At 32.6% G+C, this 26,318-nt stretch overlaps 5 protein-coding genes across 5 annotated transcripts in view; 2 read left to right on the forward strand and 3 right to left on the reverse strand.

Moving 5' to 3' along the window:
• LOC126748169 (uncharacterized) overlaps positions 1-8,666 on the forward strand; it is a gene marked incomplete at its 5' end in the record, with an annotated part of 92,754 nt that extends 84,088 nt beyond the window's left edge. Inside the window, 4 exons of the mRNA XM_050457206.1 lie at positions 6,315-6,428; positions 6,485-6,625; positions 7,346-7,499; positions 7,664-8,666. Of these exons, the coding sequence (XP_050313163.1) occupies positions 6,315-6,428; positions 6,485-6,625; positions 7,346-7,499; positions 7,664-7,845 (591 nt within the window). The remainder of the gene's footprint in view (positions 1-6,314; positions 6,429-6,484; positions 6,626-7,345; positions 7,500-7,663) is intronic.
• On the reverse strand, positions 7,911-11,471 carry LOC126748170 (uncharacterized). The gene is made up of 3 exons (XM_050457208.1): positions 10,862-11,471; positions 8,738-10,765; positions 7,911-7,921 (listed from the first exon to the last, which is right to left on the reverse strand). Exons 1-3 carry the CDS (start codon positions 11,469-11,471, stop codon positions 7,911-7,913), a joined length of 2,649 nt encoding a protein of 882 aa, XP_050313165.1.
• A 935-nt stretch (positions 11,472-12,406) lies between these two features.
• On the forward strand, positions 12,407-15,342 carry LOC126749057 (NEDD8-conjugating enzyme UBE2F-like). Its single transcript, XM_050458669.1, has 3 exons — positions 12,407-12,854; positions 12,951-13,112; positions 14,694-15,342. Exons 1-3 carry the CDS (start codon positions 12,597-12,599, stop codon positions 14,808-14,810), a joined length of 537 nt encoding a protein of 178 aa, XP_050314626.1. The 5' UTR covers positions 12,407-12,596; the 3' UTR covers positions 14,811-15,342.
• Positions 15,343-15,484: 142 nt separating this feature from the next.
• On the reverse strand, positions 15,485-21,202 carry LOC126748667 (AP-3 complex subunit beta-2). The gene is made up of 13 exons (XM_050458043.1): positions 20,972-21,202; positions 20,844-20,919; positions 20,458-20,789; positions 20,146-20,395; positions 17,927-18,506; positions 17,648-17,868; positions 17,348-17,594; positions 17,131-17,288; positions 16,912-17,081; positions 16,371-16,854; positions 16,148-16,286; positions 15,890-16,097; positions 15,485-15,835 (listed from the first exon to the last, which is right to left on the reverse strand). The coding sequence occupies exons 1-13, from the start codon at positions 21,094-21,096 to the stop codon at positions 15,691-15,693; spliced, it is 3,135 nt and encodes a 1,044-aa protein (XP_050314000.1). The 5' UTR covers positions 21,097-21,202; the 3' UTR covers positions 15,485-15,690.
• A 1,341-nt stretch (positions 21,203-22,543) lies between these two features.
• LOC126748668 (G protein alpha i subunit) lies at positions 22,544-24,964 on the reverse strand. Its single transcript, XM_050458044.1, has 5 exons — positions 24,719-24,964; positions 24,473-24,657; positions 23,963-24,249; positions 23,811-23,905; positions 22,544-23,437 (listed from the first exon to the last, which is right to left on the reverse strand). Exons 1-5 carry the CDS (start codon positions 24,837-24,839, stop codon positions 23,055-23,057), a joined length of 1,071 nt encoding a protein of 356 aa, XP_050314001.1. The 5' UTR covers positions 24,840-24,964; the 3' UTR covers positions 22,544-23,054.
• Between the last annotated feature and the right edge of the window lie 1,354 nt (positions 24,965-26,318).

A 26,318-nucleotide genomic window follows, 5' to 3' on the forward strand; every position in this document is an offset into this window, starting at 1 on the left:
CATTTAGTTAAGAATAGATGCGATAAGATAGTTGCGTTATTAGATCTGAGTATTTTTCTTGTACTTCTTTATGAATTTCTTTAAAATGTATGAAATTTCTTATTTAATACACGGAGAATCAGCATCCTTATTTTAACGTATTTGGTTCACTGTTTCTCAAAAGCAAATTATTGTAAATTGTCTGTCTGTGTTGTTTATCACAGAATAATATATAGAGTTTATTTTTACTATATAAACCTTTACTAATTACACACCCTTATAAAGAAATTTATATTTTCATTTTTAAGAACAAGGGTTCAACTGATATATGGTTTCCGCAACAAGAAGTTCACAACTTATTAGACTATGTTGGTAAAGGATTGGAGGAGGGCTTAGACACATCTGCCTCCTATTACCTTTCAAATATTTTTGAATGCGCCTCTCATTCAATATAGCTTTATCACAACAGGTATAAATTTAATAAATTCCTATCTTTCAGTTCGTACTCAATTTTACTTCAACTTACTTCAATAAATCATAAAAAGAAATTATTAAACATGTAGTGCCGCTCTTGTTTTTAATTTATACTAATGATCTATCAAACTCTCAGAACGAATCTAAAGTTGCTCTGACAGAACCAACATTATAAAGTATCACACTACAGGTCTATTGGTTCCTGATATTCTGGAAGTGACTTAGCGGGATCTATTAGATTAGTTTGCATCCGATCAATTTAGTAACAGGTAAATGTTCTGCGACTAAGTAATAAGCTTTCCAAAATCGCATCTTTCTTACGTATCTATTCCCACTCTTTTAACAGCCGACTATGGGTATAAAAACTAAAAAAGACCGACTCATCGTCTTCAGATTTGACCTCTTCATCCTTACTGCTGAAATTGAGTGTTGGATGTCCAAAGTTCTTATCTCGACAACTCAATAGCTTCAAGTTATTGGTTTTTTATGAGTGAATGCTTGTATTAATAGGTGCTCAAGCCATATCTTTAAATGCGCAATTTGGCAACCAATTGTTAATTGGTACGACCCAAATAATTGGTTTTGTCCTTTTCTGTAGTTGGTGATTACCTTCAATTACTCACTTTCTGAAGAGAGATCCACTAAGAGAGAAACAGCGAGTCTTTCTGAGCCAATGCTTGTTAGCCGGAATGCTGTTAATACAAACCACTGTCTTGCTAAGAAGCATATAGTAAATGCCCCTCTCATGTCTAATATTTGATCAATTTGGAATTTTACTTAGTTTTTTAATTTTTCATAAGATGCATGCAATGTTGCAAATGGACCGAATTTGAGGTGCTCAATATTCTAATCAAAATCTCTAATCTAAGTAGTGAAATTTATTTAGCTCTAGTGGCCATAGGTACAATAGTTCTTCGTTATCTATGGATTAGATTTAGTACCAATATGAATCTTCTTAGTAAATCGCTCAGTTCGCGAAAATGAGTTTTATGTAAGCATTGCAATATATAATATTTTGGTGATGTTATTTTTAAAAAAATTAGAGACTCTTATTAAAATAATGCACGCAGGTATTTTATTATAAGTTATTAAATGAGTATCTCAATTACGTAATTTTTCCTTTCTGCCCTAATGTAAACGTATTTTCACACCGTCGAAATAACCATCGTTGGAACAAATTGGTAATGCCCATCACACGTACAAGTAGACATTATGAAAATTATAGAACGAAGTGAAAATTACAGTGTTACAAATAATTGTCTATTAAATTCTCATTCCTGGAAAACGATAGGTAGACCTTGAGAGCATTGATATTTGGACTACAGTATAGTATATACCCTGAGAACCTGTACTTTCAAGTTCGTGATGCATCCCAAATTTAATTTGTTAACGAAGTGGCTTCATTTATGGTGCTCGGGTTCCCGTTAACGCTAAGCGAATAAAGTACCAAAAGGTCAATGGAGCTTGAACAAAACCGGGTTCCCAATCAACGTAACAGGCAATTAAAGTAAAAGCGCATTGTTTGTTTATACAATTTATTGTCGAAATAAATCATCCCAGCCAATAAACTGAGTCAATATCGCGATCATTTTTCCTCCTCGATATTAATACGTTTGCCAACTGATGGTGAATTATTGTTGGAGAACATATTGTACGTGTTAAAATAGCACTCTTTGGCACACATCTTTAATTACAACAGTTACATGCAATTTATTGCATTGTATTTAACTATCGTTTGAAAAAATGTGATTGGAAAGAACTCTTGAAACTGGTATTAATTATTATTAAGACACCCGCGAACACTTCCTTTCATATTAACCTTATATCCATGCAACAATGTTTCATATAAATATACTGCATGTGGCCATTAAGCATTTTAATGGGGGCATCTTTTTGTAGAAAGCTACTTAAAGAGGTATATTTTAATTACAAATGCCAAGACAGTAATTAAAAACTGAATAGAATGGCCACATTTATGTGTCTTCATATCAAATATGAAAATTTTGAGGCATGATGCAACGAAATTTTCATTTTCTCTTATAGATACAACTACAATCATCGATTTAATAAATAGAATGAAGATAAAAGCAGTAGGGGAAGATAACATTGCTATACAAGATTTAAGATTATCATGCCCTATTGTATTGATCCCTTGATCAATATTTGTTAATCTTAAGGTGGATTTTCCAGATATCTGGAAAAAAGCTATTATCAAGTAAAAAAAGAGACCCAAAAGAAGTATCAGATTTTAGGTCAATAAGTATTCTGCCAGTGTTATCAAAAATAATAGAGCGATTTTTATAAACAAATACCCAGACAGCACAAATACATTGCACATGCCCAGAATATTTAATTGGCATATTCATATATATGCCAGGAATATCTTTTTATTTTCTATAATATTTGCTAAGCATATATTTGATCTATATGCCTGTGCAATATTTTTCATCTTTTAAAATATGTCCTAGGCATATTTAATTATTTATGCAGGGTGTCAATTTGAAAAGTGTCCATGTGAATATCTCACAAAATATAAGAGCTGGAAAAATGCGTTTTGGAATAACTGTCACCATATTTTTGTCAAGGGGTGAATCATTCCGAAGAGCCTCCCACCATAACATCCAAATTGAACCACCCTTGATATAAAAATTTAAATTAAAGGTCTTTTTGAGTATTATTCATCTTCAAGAAAAGTTGTCGCTTTTACTTACTATACTCAATAAGACTTTTAACTGAAAAGGGGGTTATAGTTAGTATATGGTGGTTCTATAGTTCCACCAACCTTTCTGCCCAAACCCTTCACCAAACGTATTCCAAACTGCATTTTTTCAACTCAAATATTTTCTGAATTGAAAGTTGTCAAATTGACAATCTGGATGTATTGGCAATTATAAATCATTGAATTATTTCTTTTTTTTTTATTTATGGAGACTCAATTTCTTTTCCTAAAGATAAATGCGCGAGTACTTTATTAAAAAATAGAAAAAATATCTGATAGATGTGAAAAGTGAATATTTTCTGTATATCTGTTAAATATATGCCTGGAATATTGCTTTTGCATATACGATATTCGGCATATTCGTAGGATACTCCAGGCATATTGCAATATATTTCGTCAAATGAGATATAAATTGCATATTCCACGGATATTGAGTGTTAAAAATAAGTTCCAATTAATTCCCGATTATCAGTCTGGTTTCAGGAAAAATTTTAGCACCAGTACATGCCTTGTCAAAATTTCCGACGATATTAGACTTAACAAGGAAAAAAAGGTTCTAACCTGTCTTACTTTGTTAGATTATAGTAAAGCTTTTGACACTCTAGATCACAACTTATTACTTTCCAAATTACATTATATTGACTTTTCGAGTAAAACCATTAAATTATTTCAATATTACCTTTCTGATCGAGATTGTTGTATAGTTATTAAAAAAAACAGTATTCTAAAATCAAAGTTTAACAAAATAGAAAAAGGCGTTCCTCAACGTTCAATTCAATCACCATTACTTTTTTCAATATTATGTTGCTGATATAAAAAAATCACTAAAAGACTTTCCCTATATGCACAAGAACACAATTTAAAAATTAATCCCTCTAAAACTAAAGTAATGATCTGTCATTCAAATCCTCAAATTAAAGAGCTCGTCAAAGACAATTTAAATATTAAAATTGAATGTTTTTATACCAATTACTGATGAGGTAAAAAATTTACGAATATTTATGGATTGCCAACTAAGATTTGAAAGTCATATCAATAATACATTAAAATTGGCATATCTTAGATTAAAAAATATTTTACACTCAAAAACTAAATATTTACTTTGCGAATCCCTTGTAATATCTCTCTTTAATTATGGAGAAGTTGTTTATACTAACTCGATTTCTGGTGTATTTTGTATAAAAATTCAAAAGTTACAGAACTCGTGCATGCGATTACTCCTTGCATACTTAATGACAGTTGTCAACGGTTTTAAAAATCGCGATACCATCGTTTTTGTCTAATGAAAAAGATGTGATTCTTCTGCAGTTAGTTTCTAGAATTGTTTTTCTTTTTATAGGCAAATAAAGTATTTTGAATTAAAAAGTGTCTTTTCTTCAGAAAATCCCAAAATAAGTGTCAAATTATTTTATCAGAATACCCTGTATACCTTCTTGAGATATTGAAAAAAAAACTGTTTCACCAAAACGTTGATTAATTAAAGGAAATTTCAATGAACACCGCCTGGTTTCTAAGTCGATTAAGTTAGGAAAAAAATGCAGCATATGCAGTAAATTATAAAGATGATTATGTAAGAACAACAGTGGGTAAGATTCCTATTTTAGTCGTGTACATGTAGGCCTAGCGTAAATTGCACATGATTATCCTCTTAAGGTTTAAAATTATTAAGATTCGCAGCTATGGTAATTTTACATCAGAATCCAAACAATTTATAGTGGTACTATTGATGATGAAGCGTAAATCAGTTTTTATAGCCGAGGCCGTTCGCGAGTTTCCATGATTTCGTGTTCTGACGATTTAAATAACCCTAATTGCAGGAAAAGGCGTTTCGAAATTTATCGCTTCATTCTAGGATTTCCTCTAATCAAAACATCGGCACTATTTCGTTGAGAAATGAGCATATAAGGAAACAGACCACGCGATAACTATTGAATCGGTTATCAATAGATCTTAATTTGCATACGGGCCTCGCGATGCTCAACAATAATCGATAAAGATGGGCGCGATGTTTTTCATCGTAACGGAGCTTCATCTTATTCACTTCATTGTGCGATTAAGGAATGTTGAGTGGGGATACCCCCTTGAAAATCAGAAATATGTAGTCTATATCATTTTCTCTGCCACTGTCTGGATCTTCTAAAAACTGCGTTTTTTCAAAGTGCTTTAGAATATGATGGGAACATAATTATGAAAATTAACTTTTCCCTCCTTTTCCTTGTTCCATCATTGTGTAAAATCTCGAACGGTTTCACAGGAATAACGTGTCGTTAACACTTGACATTCGCATTCCAAGAGTGTCAAGTGGGCACTCACATCTGCCAACAAACATTTTTCTCCGTGCACATGAAACGGGTTAACGAATGTCGAGGGGCCCCGGTATAAAAATCGTAACACTGTTATTAATTATAGACAATTTAGCGGTACTAGCAACATAGAAAATATGCGAATAGTTATGTTAGCGCAAGTGTTGTTGTACCCCTTCATGTATATTGAATTATACTGATTTTTGTAGATTAAAGCTCAATTAAGCGTGGGGCCTTTTTATAATTTTTTTTTAATGACAGTCTGAGACAAGAATATTGAGTTATTTCTTATTAATTGAAGGCATTTTTTATTTTTCCTACAATTGGAAACGAAGGTTTATGCCATTTCCGTTTGAAGCCATTTTCGCACTAGTGTTTGACTGTTTATTTCGTATCTTTATTTCTGGATTTCTTCTAGAATGTTCGGGATGCCACTGGTCATCTTTATAAACCTCCACCCAAATATCGTGAATCTTCGTCTGAAAATAGCAAAATAATATTTTTGTTTATCTTTCTTTATTACCATCTTAGTCATCTCGGAATTATCTTTTTCTTAAGATAATCGCCATTTTCATTAAGCTCCTTCATGATATCCGGGATTGAGATGAGTTATCATATCTGAAAATAGGCAAAACATTTAGTTTTTAGGCTCCATCCCAGTTGGCTTTTCTGTTACCACTTGGACCGTCTTATATTCAATCTTTCTTATAACATTTCGTTATGATCGTCCATGATACTTGCGCATCCAGCCTGAAAATACCAAAAGCATTAATTTCAAGTCTTCTTTTCCACCATTTCATTTTTCTATCAAGTCTGAAACAAATTTTTCTAATTTCCAGAATTTATTGCCTCTACCTGCAGGCGCAAGTGCTGCCCTGGTAAAACCCACCAAGTACCATTACTACCCCCATAACCAACACATCTACTTATTACCAGAATGCGCCATTCAACAGGTAATAATAAATTATAATTTAACCAAAATGTCATTATAAATATTTTTTTTTATAAGGTATGCAATGCAGTTTATGTAAGGCTAAACTGGACCCAGCCATTATGCGCATGTCCATCCAGATACAGAGATCCCTGCTCGGCTTCTTTGAACTCTGATGACTTGCACACCACTGAGCTCGCAATCAACAAAAAGTCCAGGGTAAGGAGATTTTATGAAGTCTATTTAATTTAAATAAAAAAGTGTATTAGAGAAAAATTCGAGGAAGCATATAAGAAGGAATTAGTTTTAAGAATTGTAAATTTCACCGCAAAACGTGCCGTGGAACCTCTCGATTGAATTCGCATTAAAAACCAAGCAGCACCGCCTTTTTCTCATCAAACAAGTCTGAGCACAATGCAGATTCGATTTTCAACAAAATTTTCACCCGATTATAATTAAAACCGCATTTTTCTTACTCTTTAACGGTAAATTAAATCAAGCAAACTATGCGATTAACGATAAAATTGCATTGTTATGGCTCCTCAACAGTTATGTTACTTTATTCCGCTCCGGTATGAATCATTGGGCAAAAAAGTCGCAGCGGTACACCGGTTAAAAATAATATAATGTTCCTTAGGGTACAAAATAACCGTCAAGGGCAAACTTAAATAGAAATGAAAGAAGAATGTGAAAATCTCGATAACCAATTATACGGCGAAAAAAATCTAATTGGTGGTACTCGAAACGGCTAAATTGCATCTCCCAAGGGTGTTCGGGCGGTTTTAGATCTCCGATAAACATTCGACACCACTTACCTCTTTATTTCTGTCATAAAATGCTCTCTTGCTGTTTTTTTTCACTCATTTATGAGCACCAATTATCACAAAAGCGATCGGTATAAATAATAACCTTGATTTTTATATTCATTTGGTATTTCAGAGAGCTTTAACTCTGGTAAAGACTTGCGAACCAACCAATGAAATGAGAATATGCAGAGCACCACGAGACTGGTCTTTATTAGCCCTTCAAAATATCAGAACTGGCAAATCCCATTATTTAGTTATTTGCAGATGTCCAGACAGCAGTACCCTTGGTAAGATTTATATGGAAAATATATAACATAAAATAAGCAAAACCTATCATGGGAGAGTTCCGTGGATATTAATTATCTTTGCCTACAGTCCTCTCCTGAATGTTATCCTTTTACACAAACACGCCAACCTAAAAAGGCAATTATTTCCAAATTTTTTTTTCCAGAGGGTCCAATGTCACATGATCAACCAACCTACGCTAGTGTACCAGGAATCCGAGTATATGGAATGATGTGTGTAGACAACAAACGTAGAGGAAGACCACTGAGGACAACAAGAAGTTTAGAAATCCCACCATTCCCATGGAAAAAGGCGCAAGAGCTTGTAGAGACTGCGCTATGGGATTGAAGGCAAATGTGATTAAACTGAAATCGATTATTAACAACTTCGATTAGTATTTAAGTAATTATCATCTATTTTAAGGCTAAAACGTAACGTCGCCGTTATTTAAATAACTTTAGTGCAATTAGTTGAAGTACAATAACGTATATAATTATAGGGCGATCTCATGACTTAATCATTCATCTTTTAATATTCAGCGAATGTCTAGGATATTGTTTTTATAGATAACATTTAATTTTTATTTATTTTACGATTTTAAAACAGATTAAATTAGTATACCTACATTACAGGCAAAAATCGTCCATCTGACCAATTTTTATACAATAATATTTTTACGAATTTAGTATCTATATTAAGTTTTACTTATTACAGCATAGGACAACATTTTATAGCCATTTATCTATCACGAAGCCATGTTTTCACAATAAATCGACTAATGGTGGCTTTTACGAAAGAAAATTGAAGCTTGACCATAAACTGCTTTAAAAGTATTATTTTTTGGCCATATTTAAAATACTATGAACCAACCTGCTTTGACATTATATTCTGTAGTCAGTGTTTTGTCACAGTAAATGGTGGTTATTGTGCAATATCCTTTTGTTTTTTTGATTATAACCTTTATATAAAGACTTTTAGTGATTTTTTTTTTTTAAATATGGCTAAATTTTGGGTCTTTGATCACCACATTTTTCCAATAGGCACAGGATACGGAAATAGGGTAGTTATTTATTTTATTTATATTATGACTTTCATGTTGTCAAAAGTTGCTTACTTAGGTAGGAAATTTTTATTTCTGTATATACTTAGACATAATAAAAAAATAATCGCATAAAGCGTTTTAATTTTTTCTCAACTCCATTAACCCTATACTAAAAATACACTAAAAAAATGCACTTACCTAAAATACTGGTATTGACTTGGATACTAGTTGTATACATGGGTTCCATAAGCCTCGGTTCTTGTTTTTCAAAACAATTCTTCATAGTTTTCATAACGGCTGATTCCTCAGAAGAAACTAACTGGGGTGTGATTTCTTCAGGCTCAACATCCTTAACTAATTCGAACTTGTTAATGATAAAAGCGCAATTCATTAAAGGTTCTTCACATATAGGGCCAGCTTTTGAGAAAGCATGAAAAGGGTTCACTAAGCATTGACCAAGCAGGGTTCTTTTGTCCTTAGTATTTGTTTCCAGAAAAATATTTTGAGTATAGTCTTTGGTGCAATTTATAAGTAGATTTGGGCAATCATCAAGTTTTCCTACACTCCATATTTTTGTGTCTAAGCCTTTCCATATGGAGCCACATTGGTTAAAAGTGGAATTCAGTAAGTCTTTTAGGTGAGCCACACTACGGTTAGTTAAATCACTTTTAAACTCTTTAAATTTTATATCATTCTGATCCTCCTCTTTAAAACACTTAATTAAGTCAATCAAACTTTTGTGATTATGCTCCTCAATTGTAATGAGAAGTTCATGATGGCTCTTTACTAGATCAGCAATTTCTGTAGGTAAAGCAACAATACTCAATGACAGACTCATATAGCCTGTAGTCAACTCAAGTTCAAAACTCATTGAATTATTATTAACTGTCTCCCTTAAGGAAACCATTGGGCTGGAAACTTGAATTTCAACCTTTGCGAATTTGGTTTTTAAATCTTCAATGCACTTATCCAAGTGTACATCACCTGCAGTCAAAATAACTAGTTCCCCTGTCTCTTGCATCATAACCTGGACACAGGAATCACTTTGCATAAGTAATTTAAGTCCATTGCGTAAAATTGGAAGATCTCTTGGATTAATAGGTTCAATTGCATATCTAACTACTGGGTAAGTTGAAGGATGTTCAACCAAGGGAACTATATTTAGCTTTGTGGATAAAGTTGCTGTTCTTAAGACACTGGACTCTATTCCACCTATTCCACAAAAATTGCCTGCAGGAACTGATTCTACTTGGGTAAGGTCTCTTCCAAAAAGCATGTATAATTCCTTTATTTGTATCTTATGGACATATTTATTTGATGAAATAAATTCTTCAGGATTTATGGCTATTTTGTCTGAGTCTGGTAGATACCCTGCCGTCATTGCATACATTTCTTGTCCTACTTTTAAGGCACCAGTAAACACTCTTGCTAAGCCTATCACAGCAATTTCATCTGAAATTTCTTTAATTTTGTCTTCAGGGGTTAGTTCTTTAACTTCAGTTTCTTCTTCCTTAACAGGCTTATCTTGAAGAGATAAAGCTTCCATATTTGAAGTAGTACTTCCCACTTGCCTTGGTTTAGGAATAAATTGCTTGGGGGCGTTTTGAGATAGATTTTTCTTATTTACACAAAACATTTTTGAAACATAGCAGATAGTAGGAGATTCTGAAGAAATATTTTTAAAATAGGGGGTCACTTCTTCTACACATTTGTTTAAATATGGATTTTCAATATAGTGATTTGAGTTCAGTAGATATTCAATCTTGGTTTTGCCAATATTTTTGGGGGATGGTATTATATTTAGACATTGTAAAAGTAGTGTATGAGCCAAAGGTTTCCATGCAGAAAATATTGATTTTATCTGATTTTTTGGATCATTTGATGTTAACATTTCTCTTGTCGGGTTGGTAATGTTTAACTTCTTAAGGATACCAGGCACTTTATCTCTTTCCATTCTTATTGCTAAAGTTTGATAAATATACACTATTGTTTTTAAACAAAACTGAACAAAAATGTTTGGCTTTTGTTTATCCACAGCACCAGTTCTAATGTCTCCTTTAGAATCTACCCAGTTATCAAAATTCCACATTTTTTTATTCAGAGAATCAATGGTCTCATTCTTTACCATATTGATCATCATTTTAGACATTTGCTTTGTAGTGAAGCCCCATCCATCAACTGCACTTGCAAATATAACATTGCCAGTATCGGGGCTAAATAACAAACCTGAAAAAAAGAGGGTAAATGGATTCAAAATGTATTTTTTTTATAAAACTTAAGATTATAATACACTCAACCCACATTTTTAAAATTAGTTCTTACCTGTATCTTCAATATCAACCTCATCATTAGTAAAACCGTACTGATACAGTTCCGCAACAATAACATTACAATCCTCAATAACTTTGATGATTGTTTGGAACATAAGGTCAATATCTTGATCCAACTCCATAATCAACCTGTCCAGCTTATTAATAACTAATATCATTTTTGTGTGTTCTTCATAGGCCTTACTAATTGATTCTCTAGTTTGTACACATACACCTTCAACTGCATCAACTAAAATTATGGCCCCATCACAAACTCTTACTGCTGCCCCTACCTCTGATGAAAAATCTATATGCCCTGGAGTATCAATCAGATTTAGTAAGATTTTTCTTGTTTTATTCAACTCTTCATCTTGGACAATATTTAAAAGGGATACAGCACTGCTTTTCATAGTGATTCCTCTTTCTTGCTCGTCAGGGCGATCATCCAGAAATCTGAGCATGCCAGCCATTCGTTTGCTAACTATGCGGTTAGTGGCTAAAAGGAGGTCAGCCAGAGTTGTCTTGCCATGATCAACATGGGCTAGTATGCACACATTTCGGATACATTCAGGCTCTTTCATACAGAATTTCAGTTCTTCAGGTGTTGGTTTAATTGTCTCCATAGTGCTTAAATGAAAAAAAAGGATTATTTATTGAGTATTTAGTTGCTAAGATTTTTTATACGTTCCCATTGGGAATTTAACGTTAGGATTTAAAGTAAGACCATAATGAAAAATCTGTGTGTAGTGTCTTTAACAAATTTTATGTCATAATGTGATTATTTTAAAGAAATATTATTAAAAATTTTAACAGAGGTTAATTGTGAATGTATGCTGTACCTATGTAGTTAATATGCTGGAAAATCACCAAACTTTAAAGGATAAAAACTCAAAAACAAAAATATGTATTTTCAAATTTTCGAAAGCGATATTCATAACCACAAAACACAAATATAGTTCTTAACCTTACATTTTCACGTCGGGAGTGTTAAATGTCCACATACGGACCCATTCAGTGCAATTCTCTTAGATGAGATTTCGTTGTATTTGAATAAACTTTATCCTACTAATATTATAACCGCCCTAATAACCACAGTTTATTGGAAAAATTGTTGTTATTTTGAAAAACGTCAAAAGTTCAACCCCTTTGTGTAAACCAATGGTCTATAATCTATATAATAGACAGTCTTCGAAGATGCATATGTTTTAACGCTTAACATAGAGGTAAACGTTATCATTACCGTTAATCTAACCTATTTAATATTAAACCAACTTTACTATAGATATTTTATTAATATTTGGTCTACAATATCATATTTAATTAGGTAGCGTTATTGGAAAGTACCTACGTCTGTCGTCCGTAAGATAGCGAAGGGTGCCGATAGGGATATAAGATAAATGACACTTTAAATGTCATACATGTCAATTTGTGGTTACCGGTAATACTTTTTAATTGGTTTCGAAAACTGTCTAATATGATTAATTTTGACACATGATGAAACTTTCGACACTTCCATAATTTCTGACCAATAGAAACGAACTGTTTTTGTTAAATCAGCTGTTTATTTATTATTAGTTTTGTAGCGTCGATTTATCAGATTTCGGATCTGCGTGGTTTAAATTAACTAAATAACAAATTTGAATCCTGAAAAAGTCTAGGGTGCTCCTAAACACATATAAGGTAACCGTCTAAATTTCAAAATACTTAAGTCCAGGGAAAGCCTCAACATACTGGGGAAACAGAAGAAAATGATCACCCTGAGGGAGAGGCTGGCCAAAAAGGCTGAAAATGAAACAACAGCTGTAGGTCGCCCCCCTATAAGAGACAGGCTGCTCGTTAAAGAGGCTCAAGAGATGTCCCAAATGCTTCCAGCATGCTGTTCGGTTCATTATCACAATGAGAATGATTTGAGCAAGTTCACTTTGATAGTCCAACCTACCGAAGGTTTTTGGGAAGGGGGCACTTTTCGATTTGATATTACCGTCACTGAAGAGTATAATATGGTTGTAAGTAATCTTGCCATTAATCTATTAAATGAACATAGTAATATTATACCCCAGTTGTTTTATTTATTGAGTTGTAAAGCTTACAAGTTTTTTTAGCCTCCAGTTGTTAAGTGCACCACAAAGCTCTGGCACCCAAACATTTCTGAAAAGGGAGAAGTATGTTTGTCATTACTGAGAAGACATAGTGTGGACGGAATGGGTTGGTCACCAATAAGAAGACTAAAAGATGTTGTATGGGGCCTACATGCTTTATTTAATGTAAGTTTCTTTTGCTGCCATTAAGTCTTCTATTTCAATTAAGTTAAAAAATTTTAATTATTATATCATTTTAAGTAGTTTTATCTCATTTAAGTGATGAGAGCAAGATGCCTTTTTGTTCATTAAAGATTGTCATTAGTAAGCCAATTCAAAAATTTAGTACAATTTGTGACTTTAAATATTTTCTCTTACCTTAAAGGAGCATGACAAAGTACAAAAATAATAAATGTACTGAAAATTAGGCATATTAGAGAGAATGTTGTAATTTTGTCTTTTTTAATTACCTGGATTTCTATATAAGATGAGAAAAAGCTGCATATCTTCAAGGTTTGCATGGTGATAAATCCAATCAGTGTCCAGATAAAATAAATTTCTACATAAACAATAGGTATATGTACTAATAAAATTTTCCAATTTTCAGTAGTAAACCAGGACATTATATATATAAAATTATCTATGAAGTCCAATGGTGCTGGTTATGATAAGATATCTCGATATATGTTACAACTATGCTTCCCTAAGTTAATGGATCATATTACCTTACATATAATTAACAATTGTTTAGAAGTCAGTTAGTTACTTTCCTATAGCATGGCGGCAGTCTATAATTTGTGCCATTCTTAAGGTTTATAGTCCTGAGAATATTCAGAACTCACATCCAATAAGTTTGCTTCCAATAATTTCTCAGATTTTAAAAAGAATAGTTTGTTTGCATCTCTCCTCTTATATAGCTGACAATAATATTCTGCCCTCCCAACAGTTGACTTTTAGAAAAGAATACAGCACATCTAGCTCACTTTTGAATAAGAAATGACAATATTATTCAAGCACTTGATAAAAAAATCATTTATCATATCTCTTGATTATTTAAAAGCATTAGATGTTATTAAACATGGATTGCTCATTGCAAAATTAAAGTTTTATGGTTGTAATGATATTGTGTTATTATTTTTTAAGTGCTATATATGGGATTGAACTCAAAGGGTATGCCTCAATAATGTCTCTGATGCTATTGATTTAGGTGTGCCACAAGGGTCAATCCTAGGTCCTATACTTTTCCTGATAAACATTGCTGATTTACCAAATGTTCTAAGTAAATCGGAATTGCACCAATAGGCTGATGACACCCAAACTATATTTTATTTTGATGCTGTGGATTGTGATATTATATGAAATACTGTTAACAAGGGACTACAGTGAAAACATGAAACTCTTATGTGTGAATGTTGACAGCGCTCTGAGATTCCAGAAACATGTAAATATATTGTTGCAGAGAAATCAACAAATAAATTTTAAAAGAAGTAAAATATCTGGTGTCGCTTTGTTTTTTATCTTAAACAGTTTGGTCATGTTTCAGAATACATATTTTGTACCATATTACCAATATGGGTATATTCTTATATAGTAGTTTTTCTTTTTAGTTTTAGTTTGTCTTTTATATTGTCAGAGTAGCTTTAACCTAATCTTCGCCTAGTCTGATAAATAGTACTTAGAATGTGTAATTCTTTGAATAAAGGTATGTTTATTTATACAAATCATCTGTGATTGAATTTTTTTACTAATAAATAAATTATTGTTTAGGATCTCCTGAATTTCGAGGACCCCTTAAACGTAGAGGCTGCAGAACAATTTAGACACTCCAGAGAAGAATTCCGTCTTAAAGTGAATGAGTATGTAACAAATTATGCAACTGAATAGCTAAGGGTTAACCGGTATGAATACAAGCCGACAATTACTTTATTTTGGTTTGGTATTGTTTATAATATATTGTTTGTGTTTCTTGTGATATTTGTATATTTCCTTCCAAGTTTTACTTAGACATTTGCCTAGGCTATACAATGTATGTGGTGGTTTCCACACCAAAAGATATTGTAAATTCTGTGTTCAGAAGTTATTGATAGGGTACTTTATTCAAATACTTAATCCTAGTTTTTAACTAATAGATATTATCTATAGTGCTAACTATTGCGAAGGCTGCATGTATTTAATATTAGGTATAGGACATATTCTTTTTACACATCTTTAGTTGTGACTCATAGAAGCGATTCATGTCTTTATATCGAGCTTTTTTGCACAGAATTACAACTAAAGCTATGCAAAGGAGTATACTTATTATATGTATGTAAATTCATATAGCATATTGTGTCTCAATAAAATAGTTCAAAATTTTTATATATTACATGTAATTATGTAATTTATGTAATTAAAAAAAATAGATGTATAAACTGTTGTAGTTCTATTTTCCCATTCCGATTTTTCCTAAAAAAAAAGGAATCAACACTCAGAGTCCTCCAACTTCAAAGCATAAGGAATTGTAATATTTATTGATGTAATTTGGTGACGTGCAATTTGTGATAACAAAAACTACTAAATGAAATAGGCAAAAACTTTATTAATTTATAATATTTATACACTTCAAACGTCTCAAAAGAAATTTACAATAAATCTTGAATCAGAACCATATACAACAAGTTATATTGATCATAATATAGGAATGTGATAAATAATATAAAAGAGATACAAAACTATAAACAAAAAATATCAAAAATAAGTAGTAACTTAAAATAATCAATAAGTTCTATGACTTTAAGTTGTTGAGTAGCTCATTGAGCATCACGGACCCAAACACGATGTTTTCGCAGTTCACTTTTAGCGTTGTCGATTCCCCTTTCTGGACTGTCACGAGCACCAAGTTTCGTGATGTCATAGTTTGTCCGGCAAACCTAATTAATATTTTTTTTCAAATAAAAATTCACATATATGAATCCATTGAATACCTTAAAAACTCAGGAACAGAATTATCACAGGGACCCAAGTTGGAAAGTTCGCCAATACGTTCAACGAAATTATTGCACTGTGGTAAAACTCCGATATGCTCATTCATGCCACAAAGCTTTGACTGTTTCTCAATAAACATTGCAGTAGGCATTTTTATAGGTCTTAGAAGCTCCCCTATACTCGGCTTTATACTTACAGAGAAAGTACCTAAAATTGTATATTTTTGTAACCAGTGAAACTAGAAATATTTTTATTACCTAGAGATGACATAATTTCAAAAGTAGCAGGTCGAGTGGTGTCATTAAAATCGATCCCTATAGTTGCTGGTAAGGAACAGTTAGCTGGCAAGCTTTGTATGCATGCAAATTCGTGAATGCTCATACCTCCTGCGAAATGCTACAAAAAAGAAAGAAAAACTGTATATTACACAGCGTCCTAGGCAAGCTCAAATTATTCAAATAAATTTTATCATAAATTTACCTTCTTTCCTATCCTAATATCAGTTACTGTTTCAGAAGTGCTATTAGTAAACATGATATTTATATTTATCATGCTTGGTGAATACAAATGTTGGCTTCTGGTAAACCGATAAGTTGCAGACAATCCTTTTCCATTAATTTTGCTTAAAAGCTCTTTAGGTTTGGTACTTGGGTATGGTGGCTCAGTTTCCTCCAATGTCTCTACAGATTTAATAGGAGTCGTTGGAGTATAAAATCCACCCAAAGACGGAGTAAGAACTGGAGCAGAGGAATCCCCATCACACAAGTCTAATAACAAATCCAAGTTAGACTGTGGTTTTTTTTCAGTGGAGTTGACAGTGTTTGATGATTTACTGTTGTTTTTAGGTTTAGGAACATGGTTGGTTGAATTAACAGGGTTGTTTGTTTCTTTGTCATCTTCCGAACTTGATTCTTCACTGGAAGATTCAGATTCTTCTGATGATTCCTCAGAGTTGTCAGTTTTTCTAGAAGATTTGATAGTCCTAATTAAACCAATTTGTTGCTAATGCTCATGTACTCACTTGTCCGAATCTTCTTCACCTGAAGTGGCAGGATTACTTTCTTCTTCTTCTGATCCTGATTCCTCACTTGAGGATTCACTTTCTGAGGAGCTAGAAGAACCACTTCCTTCTGCTGCTGAGGAGGCTTCTGAACATGATTCCCATGAAAACATATCATTTCCTTCCTTTCCCTAAAAATATTTTGATAAAAAATATGCTACTATTATACAAATGACATACAGTGGGCCTATGGTACTTTTTAGGATCTTCAACCTCCTCAAGGCTTTCTACCACTCCTCCTGGTGGAGGAACCGCAGGAAAGTCGGGTAAAGATTCGTATCCATTGGCTCGTTGCTTAATGTAATGAGATAAGGAGCCCAATTGGAAATCTTCTTGATCTAAATTAAATTACATCATAGTAATCAATGAACATTTATACTACAACATTATTTTTCACCTTTAAATTGTGATTGTAAAATAGGCGCAGGTTTATTGGCCAAAAATATCCTTGCAGCCTGTGAGGACAGTTTACCTCCTTGTCCAGATATGAACGGTTTTAAGAGTCTGGCTTTATCACGGATATCGTAGTTTTGATCGTACCTCGCCAGATTGAAAATGTACTGACACAACGGGGCAGTCTGTTCAGGGTTTGTTATGTACAATTTTACTGCTAGATTCATCACTTGTAGCTTGACAATATCATGCTGAAAAATATTTAATTGGAACAGTTTTGAAAGATGATTTTTATAAAACTTACTTCGACTGAAAAGCTTTTAGCAAGTTTCCTTAATACATCTGGCGCAATTTTCGGAACCTTCTGTGAATGTTCTCCGAGAAGCCACAATATTGCTGCTCTAGCTTGGGCTACTGTAATGCTATCAAGCAATCTTGCCATATGAGTAATTATCTCTTTAGGATCTGCAGCTTGAGTTTGCAATAGTCTTTTAATGACTACAACACTTTCAGCCACAACAGCTTCTAAAATAATTAAAAAAAAGGGTTTATATTTGAATCTGCTTTATTGTGGATTGCTTACCATCTTTATTAGATAACAAAGAAACCAAACCATTAAGGCACGTATCTGTCACTTCAGAAATGGAACAGGCACATCTGCCTATAGCTTGTATAGTGGCAGCAACAAAATGTTTATCATTATTAGAAATATAAGTCTGTAGTTCCCTTAATATAATTAAAACATTAGCATCTGTTGTCAGATTAGTTAAAATTTCCAATTTCAGTAGTTTTACATTAGTAGGGTCTGAAGTTCTTACGAAGAAGCTTTTCAAATAAGTCTCAAACATGCCTTTATTTTTTGCACTTATTGAAGCAATTGCGTTAAGAACGATGCTCTGCACTTCAACGTGAGAACGAAGCAGGCGTACTAAAGCTTTGGCCGCAAGGTGAAATTCATTTCTTGGAGCTGCATGGTGATACAGCTGAGCTACAGCCATTACAACAGCTGCATTTCGAGATTGAAGCAATGGTCTGGTGGATCTTAATAAGAGTCTATGCACAGGCGCTATTGAGGGTGGGGCGGGTTTATCTGATGTTTCTGAATCAGATTCGTAAAATATCGTGTTACGGTTTTGACCATCACCCATGGGATCTTCTTGAGCCTAAAAAACAGAATTAAAAAACAAAAACTTAGAGGTTACTAGGTTCTAGTTAACTAGGTTCCTTCATGTCAGAAAATTTGGTATTTATCCATACATGATTTCCTATAATGCTATGTTGACTTGTTTTAAAATTTGACAAATTAATAAAAGGAAAAATTTGCATTCAGCTCTTCTTATCTATTATTTTGTAAATCACATTAAATATTAAGACTGCTTTCTTGTATTTAATATTAGATTTCATATTCCAAAATTACATCTAAGACTGTTCTCTACTAATAAGATGTTAGAAGAATATAAGCATGTGACTAGTATAGACTTTTTTTATTTAAATTCTTTTGTAAAACAAATAAAGGATGCAAATGCTGTTAAATCTTCAAATTTTATTTAGATTTATACTTTTTTTTTGTCTAGGTTTAGTTTTATATATAGGCATTAGTTTTTATCAGTATCAGTATCTCTTTTAATGTAACAGCAATTATTTGGCTTAAATGATTTTTATTATTCATTAATTAATCAGTTCATAGATCAATACAATGTACACAATACAAATTACATGGATGTGATAGCAATCAATATATTCGTAGACACCTAGGTGACTTAAAACCTGAATGTGTCTATTAACCAGATTTTTTATATTATACATGATCTATTACAAATTGACATAATGGTAATATGTTCACTCTACCTAGACTACACATTCAATATACTAAACTAAACTTAACCTATATGAATTCAAACTTATAGTTCTATCCATTCTTATAGTTCTTTAAATTTTTTATTCTTTGTATTTAAATAGTAAAAATTAATTGTTTTTCTATTTACTATCTTTTTTACACATCTTTTGGAATTCAATTGAGTATTTTTGGTACAACATAATTATAAAATACTTATTTAAATGTGTGTTACTCTCTGTGTATTATAGGTATGTGGTACACCATTATTTAGTTCAGCGTTTTTAAGAACAAACCAACAAACTTCCAAGAGGTAAACTGACCTCAAAAATATCACATGGGTACAATTAATTGGTTGAATATAGTCTTATTTTTTCCCAAATTAGATTTATAAAAGAACATAATTTTGTACTACAATTAAGAGTTTTAGAGAGATCTGATATAGTTCATTTTATACAATACTGTATCCAATTAATGATTCAACTAACTAACACTTTATAAACAGCTATAAGCAATTTCTGGCTTAGAATTTGTTTTACAGATAAATAGATAAATGAAAATAAATCATTCAGCACTTTCTAAAGCTACTAAAGCTTAAAAAAAATTGTAAATAAAGTCCATTTAAGTTCAACTAACTTAAACATTAATTACTTCAAAAATGATGTAGACAAAAAAGCTTATTCTATATTAATCTGTAATGATTTCTCATTTTTACGCATCCATCCAATATCCAATTAAAATTTGAAAAAAAAACATTTAGGCTAGCCTAAAAACTTGATTCCATAAGCATATGATGATAAATTACAAGTCTGTAACATAAAAAATTAATTGAAAGTATATTAAGTTCAATATACATATTGTCAAACAAGGTCAATTAAATAAAAACCCAATGATTTGCAGATTTAGAATTAAAAATACATATAAAACAACAAACAATTTGAGCTTACACAATAAAAAAGTCTACTTACATGAAGATTTGGATCAACAAACTGAGTTCTGGCATATCTAGTTAGCATGTTGACAATAGTTACTTGACCCCATTCATCTACATCTACAATCAAGGCACATAGTTTTCTGTAAATTTCAGAAATAAGGTCTACCCTCTCAGGGCACACTTCTGTAAATGCCATTACTGCCGAGCCAATAACTAAAACTGTCTTGTCTGCTAGCAATTTTTGAAGAATGGTTACCAATTCTGATTTTAACTCCGGGTCTAAGCTAAAGAAATAAATTGTCAATTAATATTCAGTTACAATAAAAGCTGTTCTTAATCAAAGTACCTGAATAATTTAGGTATTGCATGGGCAGCAGTTTTCCTAACATAAGGGGACATATCGGAGGAAGCATCTCGGATGGCTAACATTACAATTGGAGAAATCATTTTAACTCTTATACTAGATAACACTCTTAATGCACCTGCCCTAATTAATTGATTTGGTTCTTTTAAAGCTCTTTGAAAAGTTGATATAGACAGCAATGCCAAATCTTGTTGATCTTCTGCATATCTTTCTAGATAAACATATACCAATTTTTTAACTTCAATATTTTTGGAGACAACATTTTTTACAACTGCAGGAAAAAGAACTGAGGCATCCCTTCCTTTTGCCACCATCTAAGAAAATAGGTTTAAACTGTATATGTAGTGGTCGAGCAGAGATGTACTCACCCCAATGATCCTTTTCATAGCCTCCAGTTTAAGGCTATCCTTGTTAGAGTCCAGCATCTCTTTAAGATCATCATGCCTAAAAATCAAATGGTATTTACCAATTGAGGAGGATAATAGTATCACATTACTTTTTAAAATCAGAATTAAAGAATCCTCCAGTTGCTGGGTCTGCGGCATATTCGGTTTCGAAATTTATCCCTCGGTCATTGGAATAGGAATTTGTGTTTGACATATTTTGGGCCGAAGCTAACATCTTAAATATGTATTTATTTGAGTTTACTTAAAACTAGGAAAAGTATTAAACAAAAAATGTTATAAATAAAAACCACATATCTGACATATGACACGTCTTAGAAACATAACCTTAAAAAGTATAATACTGTCGTCGCTGAAGCTTGCGCAGAATAATCAACACTGTTGCCATACCTTTAGCATTGTTGTCACCAGTAATGCTTATTATATTATTTACCTACATATATCATAGGCAAAGCCGTAAGTACATAATAATAACTATATTTATACTAAATAAAACACATAATAATCTTCAAATATATATTTTCAACAGAATATACTCATTTTTTCTTAAAATAAAATTCTGGTATTTATTTACATATACATTTATATACCAGATGTACAAAATATAGAAGTGGATGGTTTTTTTTATAATAATTAACAGTTAGAGTAGATGCCAGTTACATTTGTGCAGTTCTGCATTCAATATGAAGATTAAGAAAATAATTATAATAATTCAAAGTAGAAAAATACAAAAAAATGTTGACATACAAAATGTAAAAAAGTTAGGAGAAAATACTGGTTATAAGGTATGGCAGTTCTAAAAAACTACGTATATCTTGTATAAATGAGAGACAGATTCTTGTAAATGGTAAATTAAACTTAAAACTGCTACTCTTATCAGCTAATAACATTGATGCGATATTAAGTTATCAATGACCACAAAAATGCGCCTATATTTCAATACAGACTGAATAAGTCAGTCTTATTAATTTCGGAATGTTAGAAAAGTGTGAAACAATGATATTTATTCAGCCTGCTTGAAATATCAAAAAAGGACCATATAAAGTACCATTATGAAAATATATATGGTAGTTCGTACAGATAGCATTAGTGTAACAATTTTAATTTGTCTTAACTATGGACCATATTTAGTAATATATATTTTAAAAGCACAACAGGTTATAAGAAAAAAAATATGCACAAGGGGATAAAGAAGACAAAAAGCTTAAAACTAGTACAATATTAAAAATGAAAAGTATAAAGCTAAGCTAATATTGGAGTAGATGAAATATGTCTTTCTATACAGCACAAGTTTGCCTGATACCACCTTTATCACCTTGTGTGGTAAAGTAGTAATGATAACCCTAATTGGCCCCTATCATCTATACTAAGAAGCAACCTAGTTCCTTGTCTCTTTTATGTGAGAAAGACTGAATTGAAATTCAATTAAAAAAATATATTTTAACGTGTGTAACTTAAAAAACAGTTAAAAATTGTTTTATCAAAAATATTTTGTTAAGCCTATGTATTTATTAAGTAGAACAGCCTTACTGTTATTTTATTATAATACCACAACATGTGTATGTGGACAATCAGACTTTTTAGTTACACATTTCACACACAAGATGTGATGCATGCAGACTTCGCCAAAACTCCTGCTAGTTTTGTTTTTTAATTTATTGTAAAAAAACTAGTAGGGCAGATCTTAAATTGTTAAATCTGCTTTAAGGGTGACTATTTAATTTACATTGTCATGTATGGTTCAAATTGTCAGAGCCATTAAATGGTTTTCATTTTTGTAATGTCTAGGGTTAGTAGATAATATCACTTATATACTTAGAGTAAGTCCTATAAATTACCTACCTAAATATTGCAAAAAAGCATATTGCTTTAACAAATTTTGTATGCTGAACAGAGATCAGAGAGTACTATTTTTTGTTGACAAAATGGAAAACTTGAGTGAGGCAATATACTTTTATCAATGAAGAACAATAAATATAACATTATATTAAGCACAACACAATTCTTATTCTATATTCGACAAAATATACTATTTGTAATAGTCATAGTTTAAATATGGTCAGTTTTATTACCCCCTTAAAGAAACTTCAAGTTTGAGCAAATCATGAAGGGTGATAAAACAAATTGACGCGTCATATTAAGTAACTATTCGATAGATCGATAAATTTAAATAACTTACATCAGCAGACCACAATCTTTCAGATTATTTTTTATGATGACATCAGTAACTGAATCAAAAACAAACTGAATATTGCTTGTGTCTGTTGCACATGTAATATGTGTATAAATCTCCTTCTGATCCTTCCTTCTGTTAAGATTTTCAAATTTCTTTTGAATATAATCTGAGGCATCTTTGTATGTATTAGAACCGGTATATTCAGGGAAACAGATAGTCAAAGGGCTCCTTTGAATCTTTTCTTCAAAAAGATCTTTTTTGTTAAGGAACAGAATTATGGAGCTTGTAACAAACCATTTGCTGTTGCAGATAGAATCAAATAATTTCATTGATTCAACCATTCTGTTCATTTCTTCATCTTCTGCAAGGACCAAATCATAACCTACAAAATTAAGAAATTCATAGAAACATTCAATAAAATTATATATTTTTAATAGTTACATCAACTGAGAAACTAAAACACTAATGAATCCACACCAATTGATTTAAGTAGATATATTAGGCCCATCACATTCCAAAAAAAATAATATTACACAATCATCATGATTAGCTATTGAATTAAAAATATTTACAAGCAAGTATAAAATGTTATCAGAAGTATGTGGTAAAATGTATTACCTAGAACCAATTATGTGTCATAAAATGAACAATTCATATGAGAATTCCAATTACAGTTTAATAATTAACCAATATAAACTTGATTCATTAACATTATACATTATTTGAACCTTAACATAAATATTACAATTACTTACCAGAAAGAGCAACACAAAAGATAATCGCTGTGACTCCTTCAAAGCAATGAATCCACTTCTTTCTTTCTGACCTTTGACCTCCAACATCAAACATCCTAAATGAAATAAAATAGGTGTCACAAAAACTTTTTTTGCTACTCAACAACACTCACTTAAAGTGTAGATCCTTAAATGAAAAATGTGTTTCCACAATACCAGTAGTTTTAACTCGAGTCCGCAAAACATCTTGTTGGGTGGGAACATAATTCTTTTGGGAAATCCTGTCGAGAGCATTCAAGTAATAAGCAGCTGAATCATTGAGCTGGTATTCCCTGGATCTAGAGAAACACAGTTGGACTCCTGGATCCTGCCATAGGCGCTTCATTAGCATTACGAGTTCTGGGGTTAGTTCTCCTTCTTCAGCTGACATCGCATATGTGAAAAACTGCCTGGCAACTTCCTACCAAACACATTATTAATTCACCCTAATGTTTGTAAATCATATTCACGAAGAGGTGGTACAAAAACATTTTTACATACAAGCAAAATTTATTTGTAATACTGTTTCAATATGTGAGGAATATAGATTAATATCTGAGATTATTATTCATAAGTATCCAAATTAGTAAATCTAGAGTCTCTGGTGAATACTAATTTTTTTCTACGTCTCAAAATATACTTACTGCTTTACTTGGGTCAGCAAAATCAATTTTCAGCTGGCCCATAGCCCTAATGATAGCCATGAGACTCTGAATTGTGTTACTATAAACAACTGGCCGATACTGCTCACATTCCTCTTGTGAGTAACCCAACTCATGAATTATTTTCATCTGTTTTACAATGGTACTTTTCCCAGACTCACCAGCCCCTAAAATAATGTTAATGGTAAACCTACGGTTGTTAAAAAGGGCCCTAACAAGTCTGTTTACCTAACAGGAGGAGCTTCACCTCCCTGGCAGCCCTCTCCCCATCTGCTCTAAGATCTCGGTCAATTTTCTTTGAGCGAGCTTGAGCAGCTTTATCCCCATGCGTACTGAACGTACAACCCATTTTTTAACTTTAAACTGCACTTATTACGATGTTATTCCGACACTTGTTGCTGAAAACATAGAAAAAGACTCCACCCGCTTGTTTCTTCTACACACAAAATACGTCCGTTGATGACTCTTTTTGGACAATGACAGTTGACATTTGCAATTCTTCTTCTTCTTCTGTTTCGGGTGTCCACCACTTGGCGGACCACTGGTCTCAGCGACTTAGGCTATTCCAACAATGTACTGTTTCCTCTGCTAAAGTCTGTACTTCAGCAGGGCTTTTTTTCTTTGCAGGTTTCTTTTACCGGTCTGAGCTGCTTTTTTATGTGTCCTTACACGCTCGCTATGCAGGGTACGTTGAGGCTCTTCTGTTTTGGGGCACAGTCGTACTGAAATGACCTCTCCAGACCGCTACTGGTTTTACGAACAACTGCTTTCTTTTAGCTTCAAAGTCTCGAAATTTCGGACAAACTTCGTCCATTCCCTTCGTCAGCTCAAAAACTCTGAATTAATAGGAACCTTCGCTGACAGCGCCTAGTTCCGGTTGCAGCAACGACTTTTCCGACTGGCTAGTGGAATTTGATTTCCACACAGTCGGGGTTTCCACACGTTTTCCCGCCAATAGGGAGCTCACCAAGCCACGCTTGTTAAAATCGTATTCCTCACACTTGGAATTAATCAATCTGATGATGTTGCCGCTTAGGGTTATATCAATTAAGGTCCATGCATCGTCAATTTCCAATTAGTTTCAAACTACTACATTGAATTTTTAAAGATATGCAGTATATCCAACATTGGACTTTAAATGACCAACAGCCATTTCGTAGCACTAGTTTCCTTCATTATGTTTCAAGATAAAAGATATTCCTACCTATCAACCTCGTTTTGTACTTTTCACTCTTAAAATTGTGTCATCTGCATAGGGCAGCCTTTATATAAATATCTAAAAAAAGTTACCGTACCTAATGCAGCACAAATTGAACTTTATTACTGAATTTTTTCTTCCTTTTCTTGCACAATACTGTCACCTATTCGAAAATGGTGGTATTTGGTACTACCATGCTCTTTCCGTTTAATTTTGTTCTCGCATTTGTTCATTTGTTTTGGCGTCTGGCCGTGCTGGTGTTTTTCCAGTCTCACTCCATGATTTTAAAGTAATCTTCAAATTCATTTCAATTATCATGCTGCAGCAAAATAATGCGGGCCATTCTAGCCACGACGCGAATACCAGAGAGTTGGAAGCAAATGTAGTCTTTCTAACAAAAGTGGGACTTATACGCGAAACCCAAATCCTTCCGACCCATCTGCCTTACATCATTCCTCCTGAAAACAGAGAAAAACCTTGTAAAAAGGCATATCAGGGACGCTGTATAACAGGATAGTCCTCTACATCGACACCAATATGCCTATCAAACGGGTGAATCTTGCGAATCAGCGATCCAGGAGATAGCCCAGAGGGTCGAACAAACTTTAAACAACAAAGAAATCGTCCTAG

This window comes from Anthonomus grandis, chromosome 22 (assembly GCF_022605725.1).
Source record: "Anthonomus grandis grandis chromosome 22, icAntGran1.3, whole genome shotgun sequence".
NCBI classification, from domain to species: Eukaryota; Metazoa; Arthropoda; class Insecta; order Coleoptera; family Curculionidae; genus Anthonomus; species Anthonomus grandis.

Coding starts and splice junctions, on each gene's coding strand:
- LOC126748668 (XM_050458044.1), bottom strand. CDS start 24,839: ATGGGTTGTACGTTCAGTACGCATGGGGATAAAGCTGCTCAAGCTCGC. Junction 24,250..24,472: donor TTGCTGACCCAAGTAAAGCA/GTAAGTATATTT, acceptor TGTGTTTGGTAG/GAAGTTGCCAGGCAGTTTTT. Junction 23,438..23,810: donor CTTTTGTGTTGCTCTTTCTG/GTAAGTAATTGT, acceptor TTAATTTTGTAG/GTTATGATTTGGTCCTTGCA.
- LOC126749057 (XM_050458669.1), top strand. CDS start 12,597: ATGATCACCCTGAGGGAGAGGCTGGCCAAAAAGGCTGAAAATGAAACA. Junction 12,855..12,950: donor CTGAAGAGTATAATATGGTT/GTAAGTAATCTT, acceptor AAGTTTTTTTAG/CCTCCAGTTGTTAAGTGCAC. Junction 13,113..14,693: donor GCCTACATGCTTTATTTAAT/GTAAGTTTCTTT, acceptor ATTATTGTTTAG/GATCTCCTGAATTTCGAGGA.
- LOC126748170 (XM_050457208.1), bottom strand. CDS start 11,471: ATGGAGACAATTAAACCAACACCTGAAGAACTGAAATTCTGTATGAAA. Junction 10,766..10,861: donor GGTTGATATTGAAGATACAG/GTAAGAACTAAT, acceptor TCTTTTTTTCAG/GTTTGTTATTTAGCCCCGAT.
- LOC126748667 (XM_050458043.1), bottom strand. CDS start 21,096: ATGTTAGCTTCGGCCCAAAATATGTCAAACACAAATTCCTATTCCAAT. Junction 17,082..17,130: donor AAAAGTACCATAGGCCCACT/GTATGTCATTTG, acceptor AAATATTTTTAG/GGAAAGGAAGGAAATGATAT. Junction 15,836..15,889: donor TCTGTTCCTGAGTTTTTAAG/GTATTCAATGGA, acceptor AATATTAATTAG/GTTTGCCGGACAAACTATGA.